The 23459-nt window shown below is 35.5% G+C and overlaps 1 protein-coding gene across 9 annotated transcripts in view; it reads right to left on the bottom strand.

The window, feature by feature from the left end:
* LOC108970140 (protein retinal degeneration B) overlaps positions 1–23459 on the bottom strand; it is a 44780-nt gene that overhangs the window by 8589 nt on the left and 12732 nt on the right. For 6 of the 9 annotated variants that reach the window (XM_018935313.1, XM_018935315.1, XM_018935309.1 and 3 more), the window contains exons 2-15: positions 9992–10300; positions 9678–9822; positions 9358–9549; positions 6784–7206; positions 6448–6710; positions 5159–5188; positions 4938–5013; positions 4578–4868; positions 3850–4506; positions 3623–3790; positions 3422–3559; positions 3096–3244; positions 2081–2899; positions 1843–2015 (exon numbers count right to left, since the gene is read on the bottom strand). In XM_018935313.1, coding sequence (XP_018790858.1) covers positions 1843–2015; positions 2081–2899; positions 3096–3244; positions 3422–3559; positions 3623–3790; positions 3850–4506; positions 4578–4868; positions 4938–5013; positions 5159–5188; positions 6448–6710; positions 6784–7206; positions 9358–9549; positions 9678–9822; positions 9992–10069 — 3602 coding nt within the window. In that variant the 5' untranslated portion in view covers positions 10070–10300. Of the gene's footprint in view, positions 227–1842; positions 2016–2080; positions 2900–3095; positions 3245–3421; positions 3560–3622; positions 3791–3849; positions 4507–4577; positions 4869–4937; positions 5014–5158; positions 5189–6447; positions 6711–6783; positions 7207–9357; positions 9550–9677; positions 9823–9991; positions 10301–23459 lie in introns of all 9 variants that reach the window. The other 3 variants (XM_018935316.1, XM_018935317.1, XM_018935314.1) reach the window with 3 other exon arrangements.

Below are 23459 nucleotides of genomic sequence, written 5' to 3'. Positions count from 1 at the left end.
TTAATTAAAATATTTTTCAAAATAAAACAAATAAATTCATCAAATTCGCTTGGTTAGTAATTTACAATATGCGTGTGTATATATAATACAGTTACATCGATATTGTCAGCATAGCTCGCAAATTCAGACATCAATGCACTTATATATATTATATGTATGTATGCAGGTTAGTAGCTATATGCTTATATTTTAGTTTCATTCGTCTGCGATTTGCTCATAAGGGGTGCTGTTCAACCGAACGTTAAAAATAAAAAAGAAATGAAATTAATTTGTGTTAATTTGCAATTTTGCTTTCGAAACACAACCAAATAAAATCAATTAAAAACTTAAGCATTAGCCAAAATTATTTTCATTAATAAAACACCAAATAAATGAAAAATTTCGAATGAAAACACAACGCAATTCAAATAACAAATTTGACTTAATTATTCATTTTACATCGCATACTTACTCGCATACAAATTTACTAATGCACATATATACACATATTTTAATGCCTACACCGGTGTGCGTATTAACGGTACAACTAGCGATGTGATTTATGCTTACAATTCGGCATGGTCACAAGAAAATTTATGCTCTAATTCGTTCAAAAAAAGTTAAGTTGGCGGCACGGTGCATATGAGTAACATTTAAATTGGCTGCTGACTGTGTATACCAGTATTTCAATTTCAACACAAAGAAAATTGAAAACCAATTTTTTTCTAATACAAGACTTTTAAATTAGTTTGTGCTGGCAATGAAACGCTTTGCGCGTCTAAAATAGGAAAATTCGGAATCGTCGAAAATGTCGCAGAAGTGTTTCGGGTGGTCTACATTATCACAAAATACAAAGTGGCCCAAAGCGGTCTGTGAAGATCGTTAAGTCATCGAAAACTTTCCTCATATAAGTCGTTAATCATTTATTACTTACGATAACATCGAACAAGTTTCACGAATTATGCTTGTGGTATTGGCATCAGAGAAATAGCAGAAAATCTCAACATCTCCCGATTAAATACATTTCTGTTAATATTTTGGGTATGAAAATTGTCAATGCTCATGTCAAAAGACCCGAATCTTGACAACGATGCTGAGAACCCTACATCATAAAGACTCCATGGAACATAATGGGCCACCTTTTGTAAATGGCTTCTCTAGAGCATTATAAGACAATCGATGCCTTTTTCTTCTCTCTGTTCGATATTCGCTTCCTATCCAGAATGAGGCCTAGATATTTCACCGTAGCCACCGGTTGCAGACGGAAGTCTTCCATTGATGATGGTGAAACCAATTCCGATTGCCCAGTTTGTTACGAAGTTAATATACATACATGGTATTCAGGAGCTTTCCATTGACCATAAGTGATACATCATCTGCATAGGCAATTACCCGGCGACCACGATTCCTATGTTTTTTAAACAGGTCGTTAACGACCAGAAGTGGGCGGTACACATAAATATTTAATTTTAAAGAAATAATTGCCATATAATTTTGGATGGCTGCTTTATACTCAAAATATTATGGTTGTCATAATTGCCAGGGGTGAAAGCATTCTCAAAATAGTTTTTATTAATCTTTTATAGTTCACAGATTCCAGTAAAAAAAACGTTAGACAATATAGCGTCTACAAAAATTATATTTCAAAAACCGGAGCTTCATATTTCAAAAATCAAAAACAAGTTCATTGTAACCACGCGAATGCCCACCACTAATGAAAGCTGAACTGATTCACAATAATTAATCTAGCGATACCTTTACGAATATACATACATATATATAACTATTTTGTGTTACAATACATGTATTCACTACGACAATACGACACATAACACAAACCGATATACATTCACATAAACCTACCTTCTACGCCGTGGATTTGAGGTCTGTCCGGGCAAATTGAAGCAACCGCGTGGAATTACCATGCGTGCATTACCTTTGGCGGGACGCGAGCCGCCCACAACTTGCAGACCGGCCAAATGAGCTGCGTAACCATCGCTCAAGACCGTGGCATTTGATTGCAATTTTTTGCTAACCTGAAAATACCCGAAAAATAAAATGAAGTGACATTTCGCACAAACTGTTCGTAATTTGCACATACTTTGCCCACAATGAAAATCTGCTCGGAACGCAAGCCCACATTCGCATACACAGTTATGTCTTTGCTGCTACCGTAGGCAGCCACAATTGAGATTCCATGATTTTGCACTAAATTATTCAAGTAAGTTGTCTTGTGACCCAGCGGATCGGTGAGTAAACCGTCGGCGAAAGAGATCAGACCATGCGGGAAATTATGCTGGCTCAACCAGGATACTACACGTTGTTGTTGCATATCTGGGCGGCCCGTAATGTAGATCAACAAATAGCCCAACTCTTGCCAGTGGCGACAGACATCAACCGCGCCAGCGCGTACCTTTGGATCACGCCCCGTCACCGACATGGACGCCGTAAAGGAACCATCAATACTAAAAACCACACATTCGGTCATTGGTGGCACAATGGCGACATAACAGTCCACCGATGTATGATCGCCACGTACGATCATTTTCACCGGATATATGCCATAGCCTAGCGATACCTGTTCCGGTATGGTATATGAGATGCGACCATTCTTATCGGTCAACTCGGTGGCAAGGAATGTCCATTCGCCGGCTGGTGGATCTTTCATTAAATGAATATCGACTTTTTCGCCATGCAGTGTGATCATATCCAGCGGTCCGTACATGAAACGTGCATTGAGACGTTGTTCGCGTCCCTCCAAAACAATTACATCGTTAGCACGATGATTAGCCGCAACATTTTTCAGCTTTACCGAAGTACGTTTCTTCATCCATTTCTCTCGTGGCTGACTGGGATGGAAGGTGACTGTGTCTTTGTCGTCTGCTGACCCGACAAATGGAATGCCATCAAATTTGCCAATCTGTAAAGGATATAAGTGGATAGTGGATTATGATATGATGGATTTCGTCGTCATAGAGTAAACTTTTCGATCAGTATCATTGGATTGATTAAATTTTCTCAATAAAGAGTAGATGTTCTCGGAGTTAGGTGAAGTAATTTATCTTTCGCTCAACAAAGTTTACTTCTAAAATTGTGTACCAAAAATTCAAACTCACCTGACGTAAAACGAACGCTATGACATCCGCGCTTTCCCAATAACTCGCGTGAAATAGATGTGGCAAGGCGTGAGCCGGGAAATTACTCAACCCTTCTGGGCAATACAGGGCGTAGTCTAAACGTTTTGTGCCCCACCATTTCATTTGAACTGCAAATAAATTGAGAATTATTGCTAAATCCGAGATAAGTATGACACATTATTGATATGAAGATACCAAACAAGCCTTTCAGTAGAGCAATAAATAAGGAATTCTACTAATATTACAAAATCAAGTTTTAAAAGCTGTTTTCGAGGTTTCTAAATTGGTTTGCGCAAGCAACTTACGTGAGTGGATTGTACTTAGCGATACATTTTCAATGAGACCGGAAATAGTACTTTGCATTGAGGCATCCGACAGACGTCTGTTTCCCAAAATATTGTTGGCTTCACTGAAATGTTGTGGATGGGATTGGATAACCTCCACTGATTGGAATAAAAGTTCAAAAAGTAAAACTTGAAATGACTTATAATTTATTTTAAACTCACATAAGTGATACGGCTGTCCATTTCCCAGTGGATACTTGGCATAACGCGGCACATTCACTGGCGCCAACATGGAAAACCTAGCGCTGAGCAGTGGTTCCAAACGGGAAGCAATCGGATCGGTAGGGTGGAATAGATTGTACACTTGATTACAGTTCGGCCGTGCCAGCGCTGCGGAAAATATAATGCTTACAAGAGAGTTTCATTTTGTAAAGCTTTGCGTCACTTACCCGCCTTAGCATCATGCAGCTTACGCGCGGCCAATACAATGGAGAGCGGTGAGCCGAACATAAAGAAATCACCAACTTCGAAATCCAATTTGTTGCCACGCGAATCGCCCGAAGAGGACCGACGACGTCGCGGTGAAGGTGCGACCAGCAACCGCTTAGCATCCAAATCGGAATCATTGAAGCGTTCATCGTCATCGGTACGCGATGATCGGCTACCACCACCATCCGAACCGTTACCGCGGCAAAGCGCTTCATAGGCCAACAGCGAACCCATCGAATCACCCAGCATTACCACTTGACCGGCGAAACCGTGACCCTCCTCAGACTTGATGAATTCATGATAGACTATATTGGCTGCAGTCACTGTCTTATTAACGGTATCTTGGAATTCTGGCGAGGCCACAGAAAGCAATGGTATGGCGCCAATCGGTACATCAGCTATATTTGGTATATCAACAGCCGACGGTGAGGCATCGAACGAGTATGGACTAAGACTAGAAAGTATGCCCAAGGCATCGGTGCAGATGGAAGGGCATGGTACCATTTTGATGGTAACATGACTCAGCAGACTAGGATAGTGTTGACGCATAACGCCCTCGAAAGCGCCACGAAATGTGGTAATGTCTGACTTCTTGCCGGTCAGCTCGCTGGTGGCGTCTAAAACCAATAAGAAGAACAAGAAATTAATTTACAAGTGTCATAATTTAAAATTTGATGAATTTACTCACCCAAAACGCTGCCCGCGTGCACTACAAGTATTAGTATGGTGGTGGAACAGGAAGGTGTGCCTGGCGAACCTGGCGGCGATGCGTCATGACTACGATCTATACTAGCGGAGGAGCGCAGCTGTCGCTTATTGCCACGCTCCGAGGCGACGCGCATTAGGAAGTCTTGATTGAAAATACTGTCTTCTTGACTGTCTTTATATACAATGCCACTACTTGGCGGCGGGCTGTCGTCACCCTCCCCGAGTAATTCAAGTGAGCTCCACTTGGCAAGCGAGTTGGTCTCATTGGTATCTGAAAGATGGAAAAAGAATGCAGCACTTAGATGGGCAACGAGTGAGTGAAGCTTTTAGTAATACATACCAACGCAATCAAAGAACTCTTCATCAGAATTGGACTTGGTGTCCACTTCCAGTCGTTCCATACGCCAATTTGCAACCTGTAAGTGGTGTTTATTGATGAATAAAAGTATATTTATAGCTTTAATCAAATCTAGACTTAGTTTAATTTGAAACTTGAAAAGTAAACTTTTAGTGAACACCCTAATAAAATAAGTTGTCATACTATAATTATACGAAACTTACGTTTTTGTGTAGAACATTCTTAGCATGCGGCTTTAAAAAGATTTAATTTTTGTAAAATATTAAATAAAACAATTAAAATAAATAATGTAAAGTAAATAGTAAGAAAAATTTTTAAAATGAAAGCGAGAGCGATATGGTGTTCGAAAATCTTGAAAATGGCTTGGTAAAGGCAATAAAAACGAATCTTCTGGATATTTGAGTTATTCTTTCATCATTCTCTCTGAATTCATTTAATCGGTTGAGTTCACCTACTACATCAAAAATTTTTTGGGAGGGATTAAAAATTTGTTCATTACTAAAATAGTGTTGAACGGTTACCTATATTACGGATGGTAGGTGTTAGATAAGTTGTCATCGAGGTCTTCCTGCGATAGGCTCAGATACTTTTCTGTTCCGAAGAGTTCGGACAATAGGGAGAGGGGTGTCAGATGTCTAGGGTTAGCAAGTCATGCAAAGATATGGTTAGTGTGATGCGGTGGATCATTACATGCTGGACTATGTTTGATATGTCAGGGTCGATTCTGGATAAGTAGGAACTTAACCTGCTACAATATCCTGAACGAAGCTGCGCAAGTATCACTCTCGATTCTTGTGGCAATAGGAGCTCTTCGTTTGCAATGGGTAGTGTTTTGACCCCGAGTACGCCATTCACTGAGAGGGAGTCAGCGAAGGTGTTAATGGCTACACTGTGAATGGCGGTCAGGGAAGCTTGGTCTGTGTATTTTTTTCTATCGTCGACATAGTTGAGGAAGGACATCTTTAAGTTCCTGGGAGGCGATTCCGCTGCAAGCAGGTGACTGCAGGGAGTAAAAAGAATCTCACTTCCTATTGATCATCCAAACTTTGTTTTTCTACAATAGAGGAGTTAAGCCAGTTGTACTATAGGAGGTCTTTAGAGGGCGAAAGGATATCGTTGTAAGCCCTAAGAAAAAACGGTTAATCATTTAACTAAAGATAAGGCTTTTCCGGGTCTTACTCTACCGACTGCTAAGTTTTAAGTATCTACATTATAGATTTTGACGCTTTTTAGTAAGCTTGGCAAAATTTTTCCTTAATCTTAAATTATAACAAACAAAAAAAAATAATAATCTGTCTTGCAATCTCGAATTTTCGGAAAATTTTCACCAAGTTCCAAGATTTTCAAATTACTATACGCACAGTTAAAAGCACGATATAAAAACTTGATCACATAAAGCACATTTAGATATTTAGACATACACATTGCAAATATTGAAGAGCACAGAAAACACAGAAAAAGACAAAAATTTGCCAAAAGAAACACAACACACCTGTAAATCAAAGCTATGCGCCGAACCAACCGGTGAGTGTAGCGCGCCCTTCGAACCGAATTTCGATTTTGTCATTTGTATGCTCTGGGAGCGTGAGCGCGCGCTCACTTCCTGAGCCGCATCCTCTTCATCCTCATCCGAAGTCCCTTCAGCGCTTGGCGGTTCTTGGGTAACAATTGGTGGTGGCGCGCCACTAGACTTTCGACGCTCACTGCCCGTGCTGCCAGTAATCGGTCGGCCATGCAAGTCCGCCACGCTGTCAGCTAAAAGTAAATCAGACAAATTAATTAATTAAAAATGATATTAAAAATGTATTTAATTTCTTCACGCTCTTACCATCTTCCACATCACTTTCGCTATCTTCGCCACCACCCATTTTCTTCGCCAACGCCAATTGTGTTTGTCGCTCGATTTCACGTATATCCTCAATTGTCAGGCCGTACCATTCATCTTGCCAGGCCCATGCCTGCCGATGTGCACGCAGCATTGTTTTCCGCAATGCCACATCGTGTATGAATTTCTCTAATTTGGTTTGCATACCCCAATAACGAAATTCCACGCGGCAAATTTTATAGGCGCACATAAGCGACATATTGCGAGCGGTGGGTTGCTTTTTGCCCTTAACTTCGCGCCAATATTCCTCTAGCCATTCCTCGCCCAACGGACCACGTCCTGTCTTATCAGATACAAAGAGCTTTGGATCCTCCTCCTTTACATAATCTCCGCCATATAGTTGATCCTTCACTATATCGATGACGTCTGTGGAGTTAAGCAGAAGAGTATATACATATGTAGAGATTTGAGCGCGAGTTTAATTGTTTGTGGTCAATTTTTTCAATACTGTGGTAGAGGTTATGTGGTAGAACTATCTCGAAGCAAGCTTTGTGTAGTGCAAAATAACTATTGATGATTATTACTAATATTATTATGAAAGCACACTTTTACCTATTAAATTTGGGAGGTACAGAATATGGCTAGTGTTATTAATAGCTGCTATCAATGTTATCAGTAGAATAAAACCTATTATTTCGCTGATTGGTTACTGAGCTCCGAAGAGACATCCATTGCTGTGATTTTGATATTATTATATTCAATTCTGTTAAAATGTATCTAAATAAAAAATGTGCTTTTTTGATATTTTTCCTAACCATTTTACTTAATTCGATATAAAGTATTACAAAGTATTCGGTATTAACCGGGTATATTTTATCTAATCTAGACGACTTTCAAAGCACTTGAAGCAATAATCTCATTATACGATTCATTCAGGCTTAAAGCCCATGTTTTTAGTGATGAGAATAATGTCCGAAACATTTCTCTTAACTTACTTAGAAATAACTTGCGGAAAGATTTGGCAAAATGACTTGTAAATACCGTAAAATATTTAACCGTGAATATCAACATTATTAATTCCAAATACTTCGGCGGTACTCAGGAATCTTACATTGCTCTTATGATGCTTGACTTATTTCTTCAACTGAAAGGTATTCGTCGTAATTTTAAGACATTCCAAATATAAGAATTCGTAAGGTTGAAATCTATATATCATAAAACATGTCTACAACCGTCGATAGGTATAAAATTTTCCGATATATGATTACTTCCATGAATCGCTGCTACTACAATGCTGCTTTTATGTTACGAAGGTTGTCTTTTATATGTATTTCGGGATTTGAGAAGAAAAAAAAAACAAATTTTAATCATTGATCTCTTTATGCGTGTGAACCAATTTCTGAAGCACTTTTGCTACTCAGAGTGAGGTATCTCAAAAACATGAATTCTGAACGCATCAAACACCTATTCAGGTGTCGAAGAACCTTGGCTTCTTAGTTTCGTACGAACGGAGAAACCGATATTTAGAGTGCTCAAAAATGCAGTTGTCTCAATCGTTGTTTGAAAGCTCGCATTGTCGTGGTGAAGAATGATCCGTCTTCAATTTTTGGGTTTCCTGATTTCTCGACAGACAACAGTTTAATGATTGTACACCATCAAAATTTTTTTGTTCCGCGTTGTTGTGGTGATATGCCGGAGATATGTGTATTCACTTGTTCCAAAAAATAAGGCAATAATTTGCTTGGAGCTGCTTGATGCGCGTTTTGTTGGACTCGGCTCACTTTGAAACACCAATGCAATCAATTCATCTTTATTTTTGGTATCATGCGATTACTCATCTCTCATAATTTCAAAGACGTGTTTCGAACCATAGCTATCCTATTATTTTAACATTTCTTCCGTCATATACACACTTGTGTTTGTTTCTTTTTTTTTTTTTTTTAGCGCTTTAGTTGTGTGGGATCCAACGCAAAACAAAATTCTTTTACAGTCAAATGTTCATTCAATTGCCTCCATCTCACGAAAGGTCACATGATGATCTGACTATATTAGTTTGCGCACATCATCAATAGTTTCCTGAAAAAAACTGCTTTTGAACGACCTACATGAAATCCATCTTGGAATGATCTGCGGCCTCCATTGGGTTCACTGTACAATCGATAAAATCTGGCCTTTGGTAAAGCTTTATCGCCAAAAAATTATTTAAGTAAAATGATGCATGGTTTCTGAGTTAATCTACGTAGAAAGTTGCAGTAAATAATGGCAGAAAAATTTTCACAATTTAATTCCATTTTTTGGCCTAAATTAATATTTCACGTTACTGTAAACATCACAGGTTGCGCTCTTAGGACAAAACGTTCTAAGTAATGTCAACCTTTACGATAAAGTTATGAGTTGCTAAATTGCAATAATATGGTTGCCAAGTCCCGAAATATAAAAGGGAGCCTACTTAAGAATAATGAGTATTGCATGACTTAAGGAAGAACCCAGATATAACCTAACCCTCAAATGCTAACCTTCCATTCTTAATTAAGTGCAAATTCATATATTTCAAAATTTAGTTTTATCATCACTTACCCACAATACGATTTCGCAAATCACTGCCGCTCAATTTGAACACATTATCCTGATAACCGTTATCCGGAAAATAATATGTTTCAATATCGAGCGAGAATTTCTCCACAAACGGACAGGTGTAGCGCGTGCGTGTATATGGATAGGCATTCCACGCCTCCTCCTCCACCGTCAATGCGCTCTTTGGCAATAAACCTGTACGACGAAAACAAACGTTCCATAATTCAGCATGAATACAAGAAAAGCGCCCCAGTAAATGGGTAATTAGTGGTGGCACTCATTACATTTAATTGAATAGTTCATTTAATTGCAATTTAACTCACTTTTTATCCAACCGGGTAGATGACTGCCAACATGATAGATTTTCTTCGTATACTGTCCATTGCCGCCGGGCCCGTCTTTGTAGGGTTCATTAATGATAATTTCAACGCCGCTGCCCTCGCCATGACTTTCCTCGCGACTTTTTTTCTATAGGTTCAAAACAAAGTGTGCAATAAGAAATATGGCATGGCAGAATGTACATATAATTGAATGAAATAAAATGATTTATAATCGCTGCTTTAGTGTTTTGATTGGCTTCACCGCTGTCGGCGGTCGTTACAGTCGCACAACACGCGCACACCACTCGCTCACTTACCGCTATCATATACAGCTGTGCGATGCGATATTCCTCCACCGTTAACGGCAAGGGTATACGGTATTCTTTTATTAACATTTTCTTTTGCTGCTTCGGCTCGACGCGCCTCAAAGGGTGAACTCATATAAGAGGCAATATTTTGCGACGTCCTGTTGGATGGATGGTCTAAATATAGCTTTTAATTGACTTGCTTGGGTTTTATTGCCAACGCAGTGTGTTTGCAGACATTATTTGCGAGCTGTTGCTCCTAAAAGTGGAGCCATTCTTTCCCCTTTCCTTTTATTGCTTTTCAAAAGGTGACGTAAAACTCTCTAAAAATGGAAGTATTTTGATTAGTATTTTCTTATGTTAGTTATAACTGTATTGTATCAGATATGTATATAAATACATAGATGCTTTTGTAATTATCAGCTAGAAATATAGATAAAGGGCTGGTTTGGGTGCAAACTAATCTTTATTCGCCTGTGTTTACTTCATTAAGGAGATAAAGATAATAATTCTATATATTTATAACTTTCCTTCTAAAGTGTTATCAGTTTTTGACCAAAATCTGATCTTTGGGATCAAAGCATGGTATTATTTTTAAAATTTGCGGATTATGATTGTGGTTTTTTGAATTTTCTTTGAAAATTTACTGGAGTAATGTATATATTTTTTATGCGATTAGAAAGTAGATATTTCGAAAAATATTATATTTTGACGTGAGAGTTGTCCCTCCTTAATATCTTAAATAAAAAACTAAATAGTCTTTGGGACATAGGAAGGAAATTTTCACAGACTTTCGTGAAAAAAATTGTTGGGGTTAATTTGTATAATTAAATTTTTCTGTTAAATTTGGGGATTATAGGAAAAAGGTATGAACGTTTTAGATCTCTCATAATCTACAACTTTGTCATTCATTGTGACAAAACAGCACCCAGAAATTGTTAATTAATCGCAAAGAATTTAATTATTAACCTTCAGGTCCTTCAGCGAATTTTATTTTTATCTTTTCCATCGACTGAAAACGCGTTGCACGGAAAGACAATTTCTCTTTGCAGCACAAAAAATCATATGGTGCCAAATCTCTTGACTACGGTGGTTGATCGATGGTATTCATTGCGTTGTTGGCTTTAAAACTTGTACTCTTTAAAAAAAAATACCTGTATTTCCATCAGTTGAAGAGGTCGAAGGTCGTCAAGAACGAGGCATGTCTCTAATGTTTTGTCGTTAAAGGTTTGTACCACTCGTCGGTTTGTGTTTTTAATAAAACTAAATTACCATAAGCCTCTTCTAACATTCCCAACGATTCCGCAGACGAAATTTTGTTAAAAATACAAAATTCGAGAGAAATTCTTTGTTCGTTTACTCTTTAAATTCAGTCATGCCCTACCTCTTCCACCTTCCCGATCACCGATCGCCCTTAAATCAATTTTCCTTAATTTTTATTATTTTATATTAAATTTTCAATGTGTTTTACTACTCCATAATTTTTTGGGTTTTCAAAAAGTATCCACCATAGTCTAATATTTTTCATTCATAAAATAGCTTTCAAAGATATTATAGATGTAAATTTGTATTCGCGTTTCGATCTCAAAATACGAATTTTCAAACATTTCAAATTTTGTAAAAGACACATATGTATGTCGTTCTAATATTTGTTTCAGTAAAGAAAAAATAAACAATTGAATTATATGCATGTTTCTTCCAAAATTTCCCTTTTCCAAGAAATTTGTTTGTTGCACAAATGCTACGGATTAACATAGAAAATATAAACAAGTTTAATGTAAGCAATCACAAAGAAAAATCACCGACGTTTTCGTAAGTCTTTATTTCCGGAAATAAAGWAAAATAATAATAATAGTGACAATGGACAAAAGGATTGGCTTCCTACCACTTTGACTAATTTTTGTACTTCTGCTTTCAAAATTGAACTCATGATTTTATGCTGTAAGAAATATGGAAGATGAAGTCTATGAGATTTTAAAAACGTTATCGATGTTGAAGGGATTACGTATTGTTTTATACAACAAGCCAATTCACTCAAGAGATATTCGCCATATAGGCATTAGCTAATCAGGCAGTCTTCCAATATCAATTATTATGAATACCTTTACGCGTCGTAAACTAAAGTGAAGGTCAACAGTACATGTTCGGAGCGGAACTCGAAAAACAAAACCAATCAGTTTGACGCGCATTTACGAGCACAGTTTACGTTTGTCTATAAATTTGCATTATTTGCTGCAATGGTGTGAAGTAAATATTCGGTGAATTAAAACAGAAACGTTTCTGAGTAATGACTATTTCGTATTTAGTATGATATATATGTATGTGTGTGTATGTACATAACTCAAAGTGAAATATTTGTTTGGATTCACATCACTTTTATTTGAGGAAGTATATACATATGTATCCATTTTATGGCAGACTACAAATTTTATAGCAATTTATGGCAAATATATACAAATATATACGAATTTGAGGATGCACATAAACAAGAAAAAATAAATTTATTAATGACCTAAAAACAGGATTATATATTGAAGAAATATTTAGAAAAGCAGTATTTGTGGCGCACATAAAGTTCGGCCCAAACTGAGATATATGTTTTTTGCATTGCATTTTTAAGGTCCTAAAAAAGTCATTGACTCCACCATCTGAACTATACCACATAGTTCAAATTAATAACATATCTACATACATTTCACTTCCAGAACACTGAAGTTGACTATAGTTGTTTTCACTGATAATACAGGAAAGGCTTTTTAAATAACAAATTATGACTGTGGATCTACTGATGCCATAATATGTATATATATATATATTCCTCTGATATGATCCCAAACTTCCCAGCATGGATGAGATATTTGCATCGAATGTGTACTTTGGGTACAGTCGAGATGTTAGAACTCCATAGGATTTTTCAAAACGATCTAGTACCACACATTGGAACTTAACCGGTTTTATTTTCTTGGCCTTGCTTAAGATATGTCTAAAATAAATAAATTAAATGATTGTATATAAAGTTCTACAATTAGACGAAATGTCTTAAAAAAATTTGGCAATGAATATAACTCAAGTCAAAGATACAATCTTCAAAGAAATTGATCAGGATCGGATCACTATGGCACATAGGTCAACCAAGGGCATAGAAAGCATTTACATTTGAGAATATATCTCCACAAAATCTAGCCTGGAAATTTCAAAGGAATCGGTGTAACCAAATTAGATGCTCAGCAACAACACTTACTACCGTAGACAAAAAATAGTAAGACTTTATAATTTAATTTTGTGCAAAAAACCGAAATATCTTTCCGAAGTTGGAATGAGTGTCAATGACTTCTATGTCACATGTCGCATCAACATAACCATTAATATTTAGTATATGCTTGTCTTTCTGAAGTACATAAGGTGCATTCAGCTGAAATTATTCAACAAAGAAGCTCCTTTAAAGTTTGTGTGCGGAATCAAATTTGTGCTGCCGAATCGTTCAGAATATTGGAAATGGCCTTCGATGATGATTGTTTGTCGCGAGGAAGTGTTTTGGATTGGTACAAACTATTCAAAGAGGGTCGAGAAAGTGTTGACGAGGAACCACGTTCAGTACGGCTATAAATATCAACTGATGATCGACAAGCCAATAAATAAAGTAATTAGTGCTTGAGAATCGACGATTAAAAGTCAGGATCAGTGCAAACCATTTCGAAGGATCATTTGAGCTTAAGAAAAGTGAAAATGTCTGCTAAATAATGCTATCTGACTAGCAGGATGTTATGAAACATATTATTACTGGCTGAATCTTGGACCTATGCTTACGACTCGGAAATAGACGTTCAATCGGCCGAATATCGTGGCAAAGGTAAGCCGAAACGGAAGAAAACATTTGACAGTTTTCTTCGATTATTCGAGTTTCTTCGGCCGTCCAAACAGTCAGCAAGGAATACTATGTGAATATTCATAGAAAGAAACCGGAAGTATGAACCGACAACTCTTGATTTTTGCACCACGATAGTGCACTGCATTAATTCTTGCATACTGCATTAATTCTCCGCGAGTTTTTCGCCAATCGTGTTGCAACCACCGTATTCACCTGATTTAGCTCCGTGTGACAAGTTTGAGTCAATTGAAGCCATTAAATTTGAACCGCATCATTGAAGGATATTGCGGAACTTGATTTTAACAACTGTTTCGAGGATTGGAAAAACGTTGGCAGTGGCAGAAATGTATTGAAGCCAAGGGGATTACTTTGAGGGGGACTATATAGGTCTTGAAAAATAAATTTAGAATTTTAAATTACAAAAAAATCTTGATCGTTTTTTGCTCAAAGTAGTATACCGATTTCTTACGAACCGCTTGCAGCTTCAAAATGAAGTTAATGTTGAATGTGGAGCTTTTGAGAACATATAAATAAATCTTTATGTATGTTTTAAACACTCATCGAATGGTTACTTGAACACTTTTCACTTTTTGTCTATAAATTGGTAGGCATTGCTTTTTTTAAGAGTTTATTCCTTTAACCTCACACACATTACACTAAAAGCATTTGCACAACAAAAGAATATTAATAAATAAACAATTAGGTAGTAGTAATGGCGCACATTAAATAAAAAGCAAAAAGATATTTATATGAAATATTACTCTCGCAGTATTGTGTTGCCAAAATTTGTTGGCAAAACTGTCAATTAATCACCGGCGGACACAGAAAACATGGCAAAACGAGAAAGATGATTACTGTTTTTATAATTTCGCACTCAATGGAGCACATAATTCAAAGGAAGCACATATACAAACATATATATGGGCAACAGAAGTACAAAATAACATAATATCATTTTTCGTAATTTTGCAAAAGATGGACAAAAAAAAAACAATTTGTATAGAAACGAAATTTGATTTTTGATTATAAATTGTTATATGGGATAGCACAAGCTAAAATTTTATACCTATATAAAATATGATGCGGTGAATAGTTATCAATAAAATAAACTCAATTTTGAATTTTTTGACGATACGCTGTTTTGTAGTTTAGGCCTGAAATTCAAAACAACTTATCATCCAAAAGCTGGAAATTGAATTTTTTATCGCTTACGATTCACTACTTCATATTACATATGTAATATCGTTAAATTTCAAGCTTCTCTTCTCAGATATAACCAATATATAACCATTTTATAACCAATCCCGAATAGGAGTGGTTTCATGATATCGTTTTTCCTTGGCCTGTAAACTTATGAAAAGTTAAGTTTCGCTATTTTGTATTTTAAGTGACGATATGTATACTAATGTATATGTAGGAAAATACATGTATGCGTATTTGTATATAAAAGCAATTGTAATCAATATAAGACTACTAAACACGCCTTATAAATTAATATCAATTTGTTCGACAAAAAACAAAAACAGCAACAATATCCATTAAAATACCTTATGTGTAGATATTTTTTCTAATTTTATACATTTTTATTGCTTCGATTGCTTTCTGTTTGAAAGCTTCTGGTTTTCAGTGAAGAAAAACTGTTAAATTTTCTCAATCTAAAAAAAATATGTTTACAAAATTAAATATTGGAAACTTTTTTCTGCTAATTTAAACTGCTTTTACCTTCCTTGAAAATTGCTTTTTTAACTACAAAGCTATGATTTCTTTGGTTTGGAAATCTGTTTATCACGTTTGCATCTGCACATATATAGAAACATATGTATGTTGTTTTGTATGGTCATAAAAATTCAATACCATGCAATTCACAAGAAATCGCTTGTGGTTAGCACTTGAATAATTAATTAATTAGATTAGTGTGTAAAGAGAATACCTTTACGATATTATAAAATCACACGCTACAAGCTAGAGGCCACAAAACGTAATAACAATGGTAAAGTGTGATATAGTATACATATATACATATATCTAAGCGTTTTTTACGAGTATGCATATCTAAAAAGTACGATATCATAGAGAAGACTAGTACATTTTACACCTAATTGTCCCAATTTGTACGGTACTGTACCTAACCCAACTAGTTCGGCACTAGTTTCGGGAAAATATTGTCTTCATTTAACTTTTCGAATACCGAAAAACATAAATTCTTTATATAATTTCATATCTTGCACTCACGCTAACTAGTACTGTACCTAACCCAACTAGTTCGGCACTAGTTTCGCGAAAATATTGATTTCATTCAACTTTTCGAACATCGAAAAATCATTACATATTTTAATATAATTCACTCACGCTAACTAGTACTGTACTCAACTGAAATAGTTCTATTCTAGTTTCACGAAAATATTAATTTCATTTAACATCGAAAAATATGAATTCATTATATATTTTCCTATCTTGCACTTACGTTAACTAGTATTATACCTAACTAAACTAGTTCTTTGCTAGTTTCGCGACAATTACATTTTTTACAGTGTGTGTTGCAGCAAAGCAGCAAGAAAATAGAAAATCGGCAAAGACGTAAGTAAATAAGTGGGTGTTGACATGACGCGACATTTATTTACATACAAGAATTTATATATAACCCCCACACATATGTTTTAAGCACATAACAGAACATATAAATATACCTCGATTCCAAGGTACCGCTGTTGACTATTGCCTATTAAGGCATTGCCACTTTGAATGTCTTCCTACACATGTCGCCCATTTAATATTTATGTACCAGCATATTTACATAGTCCGAATTACACATGAGTATGTAAGATATCTTGTGTACTTTGCTTTAAACTCAATATCACATTTCAGTGAGGAGCCCACTCGGCAATGAGCTTATCCACTTTAGCACTCGCTTTGGCTTTATGGGATAATTGCTCAGCCTAGTTGTTGCATTAATGAATGTATTAGGCATATTATTCCACACTTGGTTAAGGTAATACTGCAATGATAAAGTCCACTTAATTTTAATACATTGTGGGTTGAAATATTTATTTTTATATTATGGCTACTCTGATACTTATATAAAATGTAAGAAAAACTGCCACTGATAATCGCAGATAATAAGCGATTTAAATTCTAAATAAACGTATTATTTAGGTAACAGAGCGCTGTTGATCTCTGTGCAGGATTAGTAAGAATTAATTTTTTAGTGACACTATTTTATGAATATGTTACGTCATGAGATTGTGCTTTAAGCCGGTGCTATTATTAACAAGTTTTTAAATTATTTAGTGAAAAAATTTCGTTTCTTTTTTTTTCAGTCCTTCATCGCACTTTGCTATTAAATATAAAATTTATTTTTTACTACGCATTAATAAACATTCAGCTGAAATCAGCACACTCAAAGCTAATACAATATACACTAGTCTATAAAATTTATTTTTTATTAAAATATTTACTTTAGCATCACTTAGAACTTAATTGAGTTAACAGATATTTAACTTTACCTGTAATAAAACGAAAATTGTTGTTTGTTTAAGTGTTCGCTCAATATAATTCTGTCAGCGTGCCACGCGGCGTATGAGTAATATTCACAAATTGTGTTTGCTAATAGCTGTATGTAAAATGTGCACACACTTTTGTGTGTATATCATTAAAACGAATAATATTTGTTTTGAATATTGTTTTTGAAATTAAAGTGGAAAGGGTAAATAAGTACAAATTATTTTTTAATGTCCATAGTTCCCTTTAAAAGCACTCAATAATAATACACAATGATAAAGTAAAATTTTTTCCAGGATATTAGATCAAACCATTTTTCTAAACTAGATATTGGGTCATAAGTAAAGAGTAATCTCTCAGTTTTTCGAAATGAACGTCGAAAGTCGAAATATTTGACTTCGAATTTCAAAATTGAGCATATTAATATCATCGTTATGAAATATATTACCAAGTTCATTGGTCAGATGCACTAAAGCTTAAATCAGATCTTCGAAAAAAACCAATAAAAAAGGGATTGATTCATAAATAAAAATTAATCTCTCAGTTTTTCGAAGTTAGCCCCCCAAAGGCAAAATGCTCAACTTCGAATTTCGAAATTGAGTTTATTAGTATCATACTTATAAAATATATTGCTGTTCTTTGGCCAGATACTCTAAGAGGTCAAATCGGATCTACGAAAATGAGTCATAAGTAGAAAGTAACCTCTAAATTTATCGAAGTTATCTTCGAAAATGCAAATGCTTGACTTCGAATTTCGAAATTGGGCATATTAATACCATCGTTATAAAATATATGTATTGCTAAATTCATTGGTCATATGCTCTAAGTGGTCAAAATCGGATCTTCGAAAAAAATAAAAATTTTGTGTTTCAATAACTCTTGCCTGAATTTGAAAGAGACCTGTGCAAAATTCCAAATGCTTGTTGCCAAGGAATTGTTAGTAAAAATTAGCACATTTTCTATATATTCGTATTTTAGTCAAACTATTGACAATCCATCTAAATACATTCATAATTTAAATCTACAATTTGTATAATGCCTATCTTCCTTAAGTGAAAGCACCGAATAACCACCGCGAGTTAGTCCTCATATTACAAGCCTTGAAATTCAGTTCTTCTCATAATCACATTACTGGTAATAATTAGGCTCTATCAAATTACTAGTAATATATAAATTCTTCGGAGGCCATAACATGCAGTCGTCTAATGAACCTGTACTACGGCCTCTCAAAAACGTAATTGGATATATTGATATATGTACCTTGGGGTGTCCTTTATTTCTCGAGCTCTTTTTTTTTTTTTTTTTTTATGTTTTTGTACAAATGCCCCTTGAATTGAGTTTTGCCCAAAAAATTATTTTTAATTTTAACCGAGCCAAAGAAAATTACAGTATTGATTATGCTTGTAGATTGAGAATTTCTCCCTTGTACCTAGTAAAGTACGACGATATGGGTTTTCTAACAAACTTAATGTCGATCAATGTATGAATTGTATATATAAAGGTCATTGCTTGTATTCTGATCTTCTTGTTGACGTTTTGCACCTTAAGATATTTCCTGGCTTTGATTCTAGCGAATTGTAAGAGTTAAAATGTTCAGTTGCACCCAAACTTATTCCTTTCTTACTTGTTTATTCTAATTTGTATGAAGTGTCTACCCACATATTAAGATCGGTCCAACGTTTGCTTTCACTTATTAACAATGGAATGGGGATCTAAAGAAGATCGAATTGCTTTGACTACTTTTCATAAGTGCAAAAAAAAACTCAAGTGAAATTTAGTAGCTTTTTTTCTCAAAAGTCTACAGTTGATAACAGAAAGTAAATTGGTCGTTCGCGTGTAGTTCGAACCAATTGCGCCCTTAAAATAGTAAGCGAGCGCATTCGCAGAAGTCATCTAAGAAAACTGAAAATTATGTCAAGGAAATTGGATATATTGAACAGATCAATGTCAAAAGGTATCCTTTTGACAGAAAGAAAAATGTTCATTGTTGAAGAAATTATTGATAAATTCTACGCAAAACCTTTGAAAGACGCAATAAATGTTATTCAACGGGTTCAATGGGGACACTATGCAGTTCTTTAGGAGTTTGATGATAAGCCTCCTGTAAAGTCGTTACACTTTTTCACTCCTATGAAAAAGGGATTAAAACTGGATCAAAAGTATACCAGTAAGATATTTAAAAGGATATTGTAAAACAGTAAAACAAATACCGTACAGGCACATTTCGCTTAACGCACCTAGTCTTTGTGAAGGACCCTAAAACAAAGTTTAGACTTTTATATGAGTTAATAATAAGTAATTTTAAGAAGAGTTCTATACGTTTGCTTTGCCTTTGCTTCATTAATTCAATCAATGTTCAACTTTCTCCTTTCATTTTAAAGTTATAAACAGTTTAATATTCTTCTTTGATAAGTGAAGTACTTTTTGGACAACAAATGTAGCTCACACAGTTTCTAACGATTTTATTAAATTCCTCTCAGCTAGACTATAGAAAATAAATATATAAAAATGTGTAATAAAAATAAGAGCTAAATTGTGAATGCTGTGCCAAAAATGTATATGAGATTTAGCCAACTTACATGCAGCAGGAGGTGGCTAAGCCTATGTACATACAAGCATACATACATAWATATTATATAATTTATGGATTAATGTGTATGTATAAGCTGGAGTGCGCCTGCAGATATTAGTCACTCATCACAGGATCAGCAAGATAACTAGTATGCTTGTTGACACACGTATTCACCAACACATACATGCGAAGGAATGTATATATATATATATGTATGTGTGTAAATGTTCAAATAAGCAAATTGGCATGCGCCCTGCTATTGACTAAGAATATGCCACAGCTTTTGAGGCATTGTTTTAATCCACTTATAACGGCACTCACCGTATAATCTACATGTGTGCGCATAGATACGCGTGTGTACGGGCACTATCCATTTTGACCGACATGCGAGTGCACAATTACATAAGTTCAGCAAGAAATATACGAATATATGCGACAGTGGCAAATAGGTAGTTAGTGGCGTGAGCTTATGTGACAAGTTGTCGTTGCTGTTGTTAGTTATAATGCACAAGTGTGTCAAATATGCTACAAAATGTCAACCGCAAAAACCGCACGTATCACTTTCTTATTGTTTTTGCTTTGTTTTCCATTTAGAGCGAAAGAGGTGAGTGCCACTAAGGGCTGTGTTGCTGGTTTATGCCGTTTTTTCGGAAGTTCGTGCATTTCTGCCCTGCACATTGTGTGTCAGCCAATGCAGGCATTACTCTATATATATACATATGTACATATACATATATAAATATATATGAGTGTATGTTGGTGTGCCTCTTGTGGGGAAATCAATATTTAATGAGGTCGCAAGACCATAAACAAATTAAATGCAATAAGTGCTTAACAGGCTGTTGCCTGACTGACAGAAAAGGTATGAGCTGCTACTTGCTTCACTTGGCTCTGCGCATGTGTGTGTGGATCAGTGTGCTTGTGTGCCCACAGTGTTTATTTTCCTGTGCGCTAGTGAGGCGCCAACACACACAATGACAGCACTAAATGAACGCCTGTAGACAATTGCTCACTTTTGCAGTATGAACTTACCGGGAAGCGGTGCGGTGCATTGCGGTGCTGTCATTGCTCTGCTCTACTGCCTTTTGTCTTAGAACAATAAGCGTTAGTAGGCGTGGACGTGAGACGGTGGCGCATTGTTTCATATTTAGTAACATCCCTTCATTAATACTCATTCACAAGTGCACATTATCTATGTTCGTATGCTTGTACATATGCATGTATGCGCATATGTAACTTTTGAGTTCATGAACATCTAAGCGCACTCATCAGCAAGAACTATAACAATGTGGCTGCCACCTGCTGCCACTAACTTGTCGTATTCTATGGTTTTTGCGTTTATAAGTATGTGTGAACGTAAAACTTATTGAGTATTGTTATGAAATACAAATACATTAGGGTGGTATTATGTTCATCGCAGTTTAATGACAGAAAATGTATAAGTAAATGGTTTTGGATATGTTACATATGTAAAGAAAAGTAGTAAAACTTAAATAGTATTTATAAAAGAGGTTGTTTTTAATGAATTTATATTACTTTTATGATAAAAAGTTGTTTCTGCCTTATAATCTTGCTTAATAAAAAAGTTGTCTGTACATTAATTTGATTTTGATCGATCAGTTTGTATGGCAGCTAAATGCTATAGTGGTGCGATATCGATAGCAGCGCAAGTAAGCTGCTCCTTTGGGCACAATCAAATCAATAACTCAACAACTGAAGCACTATTTTGCGTATATTGTATACTGACAGGCGGACATGGCTAAATCGAAGCGCTCCCGATGATCACTTAAATACGTACATATAAGTATGTATATATAGCTTCAGATAGTTTCAGTAGAGCTAATCATTATTAATTTAAAAAAGTCCAAAAATATTGCCTTCCTTTCGGCGCACTATTGAGTAATTTGCAAGTAAGTGTTATTCCTGTAGTCTACATTTTGGTTTATTATTAAGAGAATAGTGACAAAACTCAAAGCAAAATCAATTTCAAGGTAATCAAAGTCAAAAGAATAGTGCAGAGCACCCTCTTTATAAACAGTAATTTGCAACTTCATTTTCATCAAGTTATAGGAATATTTCATTCAAAAATGATGCCAGTGAGAACATCACCGTCAATGGCGACCATTATCGCGCCGACCGACTATTAGGTGCATTCCAGAGTAAAAAGGACTTAAAAACAAAAAAACAGCAAAAACGTTTTTTTTCGGCAAAATCAATTTATTTTGTTCAAAATGGTCTCCTTCTGCTTCAATGCAGCTTTTTGCACGCGCCCAAAAGCATGTCGAACGAGTGTTCTAGCTCGTTAGCCGGTATGACTGCCAGTATGCCGGTGCAAGCCTTTTGAATGACCTCTACGTCAGCATAACGCTTTCCTTTCGTCGGCAAATGGATTTTTCTGAAAAGGAAGAAGTCGCACGGTGTCGTATTAGGTGAATACGGGGAGTGGTTAATGGTGGTCCTCACGACTATTTTGAAAACGTTGAAACACCCGTGCACTCTGCTAGGGAATAGGCAATCATGGCCATAAACTCGTTTCATCAATTGAAATATTTCGGTAAAAGTTTTACCAATTTTAAAACAAAATTAATGTTGGTTCTTTGTTCGTAGCACATTCTTGCATTTGATGTTATTAGAATTTCGCTTAAATAAAGAGATCTTAACTTTAATTTCGGAGAAACCTGACAACCAAAACGGCAGTAATGAGATGCTCCCACCTTGCCATCTACTAGACAACTCCAGCAATACCATTGGATACTCCATTTTTGGCAGTACCATTTAGTTGTTCGGCCTAAAATTTCCAGTTAGAACTAATATATGTAATTTTGTTAAATGCCTCGCCTTGCATATTACATTTGTAAACAGCAATACGGGTTCTAACACACATATGGAAACCACTAGCTGTGTTTACTGTTTTTCAGTAACTCAAAAAGAATACGAATACAAACTGAAAAATTAACTTTATCGTCATCTGAGTAGAGTAATTTGAAGTGATTTACACTTGATCAAAATGTTCGCATATTTTCAAACAACCCTAATGCAACGGCATAATTTGTTGGTTCTTGCGTTAATAGTCGCTTATACGCTCCTTCATTTATATTTTTTATGACAGAAATTGTAAGTTATGTGCATTTTGTTCTACTTTTGCATTCAAGTAGTTCTCGCTTGTATATTATTATCATATACTGTAAAATTAGTGTTTACTATTTAAATGTCGGCAGCGTTTTGTTAATAGCCAAAATTAAAAAAAAAAAATTTAATTAAATTCATTCAGCAAAGTTGGCTTGCCGCAATTCCATATAATAAATTAAATACCTACACACACACACATTTATGGCTGCACACGCAGCTAAACTAACTGTAAAAGTATCTAACTATGTAAGCACATGCTGTGGACTTATGAATACACCTCCATTATTTGCAGGATCTACGCCTACAAGGGTGTCCTCTCTAACTAGCCATGGCAATGCCACCGCAAATATTTGTCTCGTTTGTAGTGTTGTTGTACTTGTTTGTGTTTTTGTTTGTTTAATAAATTTAGTTTC

This window comes from Bactrocera latifrons, unplaced genomic scaffold (genome assembly GCF_001853355.1).
Source record: "Bactrocera latifrons isolate USDA-ARS-PBARC rearing strain unplaced genomic scaffold, ASM185335v1 scaffold_285, whole genome shotgun sequence".
NCBI classification, from domain to species: Eukaryota; Metazoa; Arthropoda; class Insecta; order Diptera; family Tephritidae; genus Bactrocera; species Bactrocera latifrons.
The sequence above is the reverse complement of the archived record's forward strand: the minus strand, read 5'-3'. Positions and strand labels throughout refer to the sequence as shown.